General features: G+C 41.9%; 1 protein-coding gene across 2 annotated transcripts; it reads right to left on the bottom strand.

The window, feature by feature from the left end:
• Positions 1 to 220: 220 nt before the first annotated feature.
• On the bottom strand, positions 221 to 5,546 carry khdrbs1a (KH domain containing, RNA binding, signal transduction associated 1a). 2 transcript variants are annotated; one of them, XR_014552546.1, is made up of 11 exons: positions 5,183 to 5,546; positions 4,624 to 4,751; positions 4,294 to 4,410; positions 4,034 to 4,180; positions 3,788 to 3,915; positions 3,430 to 3,691; positions 3,218 to 3,297; positions 3,051 to 3,112; positions 2,688 to 2,865; positions 688 to 748; positions 221 to 516 (listed from the first exon to the last, which is right to left on the bottom strand). XR_014552546.1 is itself a non-coding variant. In XM_083633530.1 (9 exons), exons 1-9 carry the CDS (start codon positions 5,304 to 5,306, stop codon positions 2,753 to 2,755), a joined length of 1,161 nt encoding a protein of 386 aa, XP_083489656.1. In that variant the 5' UTR covers positions 5,307 to 5,546; the 3' UTR covers positions 1,592 to 2,752. The 2 variants fall into 2 exon arrangements, 1 of the variants encoding a protein (XP_083489656.1); XM_083633530.1 differs by lacking the exons at positions 221 to 516; positions 688 to 748 and having other exon boundaries at positions 1,592 to 2,865.
• Between the last annotated feature and the right edge of the window lie 287 nt (positions 5,547 to 5,833).

Below are 5,833 nucleotides of genomic sequence, written 5' to 3'. Positions count from 1 at the left end.
AGGTTAACAGAATAGCTTAATGTAATGACTATTTCCTTTGGTGATTAAAACCTCCAGTTCAAACACTACTAACAGGCCAAACTGCCAGGCCCAACGTGCAACGTTTTGGCCTTATCTGGCAGTCGGCAACATTGCAACAAATACCAAACAAGAGCATTTTAGTGACATTTAAGACAGAGGCCTCAGCTGTTTCTCAAAATAAGATATGCAACCATTTAAATACAAAAGCTTTATTTGGTCATTTCATAAAAGGTAGTAAAAAATATTGCTAAAAACATTCATAAAAAGTCTTCAATCCAGTATAAAAAAAAGTATAAAACTTGTTGACATTTGACAAAGAAAATATCTACAGTTCAATGAGCAGTGTACTTCCTCTTAAAAACTGATGCACTTTTACTGCCACAATGGCAATAGCAGAGCATTGCTCATTAGTGATGGAGCATACATGAATCGGTGAGATACCCAGCAGCCGCCAGTCTCGGAGACACTGCAAACCCTTTGCCGTTTCCAGTGAGCCTGTAAAGATGGAGGGTAGAATTTAATCATTACAGTAAAGTATTCAAGCCTTCGCATCCTTTCTTCAGCTGCTTCTTAGATCCTTTTGGATTCGTTGTCTATACTCTATACAAATGTTCCATACAGGTAAAACTGCTAATATTTAAACAGTGCCATTACTTCTCAACTGACCGTGAGGACTTGCAAGCTGCTCTTCAATGTCTCAATTTGCCCTAGAGAACTCTGTGACCACCTAAGAGGAGAAAAACATATGAGAGCTTGGACATGCAAGAGGTGAGATGCAGAGTGGACAACACACTCATGCAAGATTAACGTTACTAAAGAATCATGCAACTCAAGCTGAAGGGTTTTTGTCAGCCAATAGCTTTTTTTGGGGGGCGGTTTTAGTGCAATTGCAAATTTTCAGCATTCTACAGTCGACAACAACTTATCAAGGTCGAAATTAACATTTGTGAATAATAAATAATAAACTTGGATTATTATTTGTATTAGAGCAAGAGTTGCATTACAACCATTTGATTGTTTTGTATGGCTAATTTTGCTCGGAAAAACTACTCATAGCAGATTTTGTACTTGAATGTAAGTGAATGTTTTTGACAACATGTTTTGGATGACTTTCATTACTTGATATTTTGTACAGAAAACAAACATGTTTTGGGTGACTTTCATTTTGTACAGAAAACAAACATGTTTTGGGTGACTTTCATTTTGTACAGAAAACAAACATGTTTTGGATGACTTTCATTACTTGATATTTTGTACAGAAAACAAAACAGTCTAATAAATGAGTGTTGGGGTTAGTTTTACCTTCTTGTGGCGATCTCTAGGCTTTTAGAATCCTCTCCTCTGCGATTTTTTTCTTTTATAAAAACCAGCCAGCATGACTTTGCATCAAAGTCAAGTAAGATCCCTGCAAGCTTGATTTGAAATACTGTTGAAATTCCGTTATTTCAAATGGCTGAAGATACATGGCTTTGGAGCTTGAAGAGATATACTAACTAAAGGTTGATGACATAATACATTTTCAAGCACTATATCATTCTCAATGTCAAGACATATTTGGCAATACATTACCTCAAGGAATGTCGTCTTTATTTTTTGGGATGACATGACAAGTGTCATTTAGAGAAGTTTTGAATACAAAGACGAAGAGGATGTGCTCAGGGTCAGGATAGGTAAATTTTTGTTTTTAAAATCAGGTTGATGTCGTGTATACATACAGTTGAATAGCTTATTCAGTATTGTTGGGAACCACCGAGGACCACTTTCACAAACTGAAGGCATTCCTCTGGCACAACAAAGGAAAAATACCATGTTTAGATCGATTAAAAAGAAACTAGAAACTTTATTGATACAACGCACTGCAGCAAAACATTTTGGGATATATTTAGTATCCTATTTAGCCAAGAGTACACAAGCATTATGCATTTTGGAGACGGCACGGCTTTAAGCACATACAGTTGTCCTAAGGTTTACAAAATATTGAATTGGCTGCAGCTTTCCTTAGACTGTAAGTATTGTTACTTAAACCTTCAATCAACACAACAAATAGTGGATCAGTGATCATTTATCAAGTAATACACGACAGATCAGAGTATACCAATTGCAAGGGTGACGAAAATAGATGCATTTGTAGAAGTCAAATTAAATGGATTTGAAAGATTTTAGGTGATTATCGAAATTCAGTCAGACACGACTAGATTGGAATAATAGTATAAACAAAAAGGGGATAAAGAATACTTCTGATTTTTGTTTTTTTTAATAAAAAACGGCTCAGTATTTGGATTTGCAACTACATCTATTCTAGTTAGTGAAGTTACATTGAGGCATTGCGGATAATTTTGTCCAGTCATGAAGGACATTTGAAATGCAGCCTAAGTGAGAAAATTAATCGCCACAATTACATTGTGTTAAGGACAGCTAACTCAAATGATAATCATCAACAAATATCACTAAATATTGTCACTTTTTCTTGCTAGGTTTATGTAACCAGGGGCTTAACCGTCAACTATACAACCTATAACATTAAATGGAAACAAATAAACAATGAAAATTCACTATTTCTCTGGCACGCTACGATACATCCAACAAAATGTCTCGTTCAAGTTTAAAAAAAAAAAGTCAACGTAAAACAAACATTAAAAAAAGGGAACAAAGGAGAGGGAAATTACTTTTGAAAAGTTAAGTGAGTTACAATCGGAGACAGTTGCCATGGCAACTCTCTACCAGAGGCCATTCAGTATCTTCCGTAAGGATGCTGTCTGTACGATCCCTTGGGGTCCCCCCTGGCTTGGGGGGCTTTGCCTCCAGCCCCACTGCTGGGCCATGCGCCCTCCCAGTCATCTTGAGCTGTAAGGACACATAGAAAAAAACATGCACAGAACAACCGGTCAGAACAAAGTTCTGGATGCATTCAGTGAGAGGTCTAATCATTGCTCAAACATACACAAGTCCCATGTGAGGATTTAAGTGGCACGTGGTTATGGGGCATTTCTTGCATACGGACAATAGAAAAGGCATCAATGCAATCTTACCGTAAGGTTCGTATGTTGCCTCCGGGGCCTCTCCATGGCCGTAGTCGTAGTATTCAGTATCCCTGAGGAGAGAATGCCAAAGAAGCGTCAGGACAGTAGCCTCAAATTCAGATTTAGACTCAACGGGCAGACCCAGTGACCAAATAGTCAATAGATTGTTGACTTACGCAGGTGCAGGTTGTTGACTGTAATAATTTTCATAGCCCTCGTAGCTTTGCTCTGGATAGGATTCTTCACCATATGGAGGCTTAGGGGGGAGAGAATCATTAACTAGTGTCACTTCATAGCTACCATGATGAAAGGAACCAGGACAACAAAACTACTTGTCATTAGGAGACAAATGATGTGAACTTAAGGAACAGACAGATTCACAACTTACATATTCATCATAGGACTCTGCTTTGGGCTGTGATGTGGAGGAGGGCTGATGCTGGTGGGCAAGGGCCGCGGGGGGGAGCATCCTTGGTTGACCTGTGGAGGGTGCTCTAGAGCGGGAAGCTGAACCTCCTCTGGAAGGAGCAGTAGGTGGTCCGCCCCTACCGGATGGCGCTCCTCTAGGGGCGCCGCCCCTGCCTAGTCCTCCCCGTGGAGCTCCACCGCGCGGTGCTCCGCGAGGGGCCCCACGTGGCATTCCTCGTCCCCTGTGGAACATTCGCATCATTTCAAAATATGATCCACATTAAGACAATTACATTATCAATAGAAGACACTAGAGAACAAGTTAGAATGAGACCCACCTGGGTCCTGCAGCATTATGCGGTCCGCCTCTGCCCCTGCCTGGGGGACCACCCCGCCCCCTGCCCGAACCATCCTGAGCTCCATTCAGGAAGTGGGGATCCATGTACTGGCCCTCCTCACCAGGCTCCTACAAACCACACAAAACAAGCATAGGCGTAAGTAGGAGGCTAGGGCAGAAACTGCTTGGATATCTCAAATGGTGAAAAGAGAATGTGTGTGTTACAAAGGTTCTTCTGCACACATACCGGGGTAAGGAACTTCTTGACCTCGTCCATGGAATGAGCCATGCGCAGGTAGGCCTCTGGTATGGGCGCAGTCACCTCAATGAACACATGCAGCTCCATGGACAGATGAGCATATTTAGCCTCACCTCCCTTCCTCAGCTCTTCCTCCTGAGGAAGACATCAAATGTAAAGACCATCAAGCAAACAAGTGTGTCCTATGTATGAATAGAACAAGCAATTTCATTTTAACACCAGCCAGAGAAACTTTTCTCCGCTTTTACCTTATTCTTGTCCCTCATGGAACCTCTTCCAAGAACTGAGATCTTGGCACCAGTCTCCTCTTGCAGTCTCTTGATGGTGCTCCCCTGAGGTCCCAGAATCTTACCAACAAAGTTGATCTGTGGACAAAATATTAAGCAGTGAGGGGGGACAACAATTGCATGACACCAGGGTGGATGCAACGGTCACACTTTTCCTCCACAACTCCATTCAAACGACTACCACACACATATCCATGCAGAAAAACGCTTAGTGGGCCATTGAAGCGCAACATGACTAAAAGTGGGGCAGTGTGGGGTGCTTCAATGAAAGACCCTGCGCAGAAGACTCACCCTTGGGTACAGCTTAGTGGGAATGAGGACTCTCTCTTTGAGTTTGAGGTTCCTGGTAGCAAACAAGTCCAGATAGGTTTCTTTCTCTCCGTCTTTCTTGACTTCGCCTTTCTGAATCCTTTCGATCTCTGTAGACAGGGTTTTTTTTTCAGGCATGTGGCATAACACAAATCCAAAGACCAGCTCTGCACACACAAATCACTGGCACTTCTCCAAATATACATAGTTACAAGAAACTAGTCTTAAGCTGTGATGCACATTGAATTAACTACAATTTTCAAAAGGTGGATGAAGCGAGTTATCAAACATGCAATAACGTTTAAATATTCGATAATAAAAAAAACGATGTCGACTATTGCTACGACTTTTGCTGTTTTGCATATAAAACGCATAGGTTAAACAATTGCTCAATCCACAGATAGCCACGTGTATAACGTTACCATTGTTCGGGCCTTTTTCTGGGCCCGCAAAACCCATAGGCCGCACGCGGCACGCTACTACCGTTAGCTAGGCTGTTAGCCATGCTATTGTCCAATAAGCTAGCAAACGATCACACTACCTGCAGAAATGAGCTTCATGGCGTGTGTGAAGGATGAATCCAGGCTGTCTTTCTCTGCCAGGAGCTCCGGGAGATATTTGCTATCATCCATCTTGAGTTTCTTTTGTGCTGGGCTTGGCTCCATGATGCGCTCACTCAGTCAGGTTAACGTTAGCCGCTAGCTCGCTTCCTCCCCGTGCGAAACTGCTGATAACTAGAAACAAAGCTAGATAGTTTACCGAATATGATAAAGTAAATATTTCAGTCGTAAAAATATCTTTCCTTGCTCCTCCTTTTGCACTCTAGATTTGCCTCAGTAGACAAAGGAAGGATGGCGCAGCTGCTTGTGTGTGCGTCTGCGTCGCCCGCTTCTTTCCACTAGAAATGGCAATTGGCAAATGGCTTCTCTGGTAGGAGGAAGAGACGCGTTGCAGGAGTAGGCAGTGACGTCACAGAGAGAGAGAGCGCGAGAGGGAGAAGAGAAGATGGAGTAAGATGGAGGTAGTCGGTGGGTGTAGCCGAAACCAGCTACATACAGCCCAGTACAGTACAGGCAGTGTTACCAGATGGGAAATGTTGAATTGGAGGGAAATTATCATGCTAGCAGCAAATGTCTTCCACCACTTTTGAATTATTTTTCCTCCGTATTTTTTATTTTTATTTATTTATTAT

The sequence above is a fragment of the Poromitra crassiceps genome (assembly GCF_964638095.1).
Source record: "Poromitra crassiceps genome assembly, chromosome: 3".
Classification (NCBI taxonomy): Eukaryota; Metazoa; Chordata; class Actinopteri; order Beryciformes; family Melamphaidae; genus Poromitra; species Poromitra crassiceps.
Note: the sequence above shows the minus strand (reverse complement) of the source record. Positions and strands in the feature narration are given on the sequence as shown.

Excerpts from the sequence above, each read along its gene's own strand:
- khdrbs1a (XM_083633530.1), bottom strand. The coding sequence starts at position 5,306 with ATGGAGCCAAGCCCAGCACAAAAGAAACTCAAGATGGATGATAGCAAA. Across the intron at positions 4,181-4,293 it reads CCATGAGGGACAAGAATAAG|GAGGAAGAGCTGAGGAAGGG; the intron begins GTAAAAGCGGAG and ends TGTCTTCCTCAG. Across the intron at positions 3,113-3,217 it reads AGTCAACAACCTGCACCTGC|GGATACTGAATACTACGACT; the intron begins GTAAGTCAACAA and ends TTCTCTCCTCAG.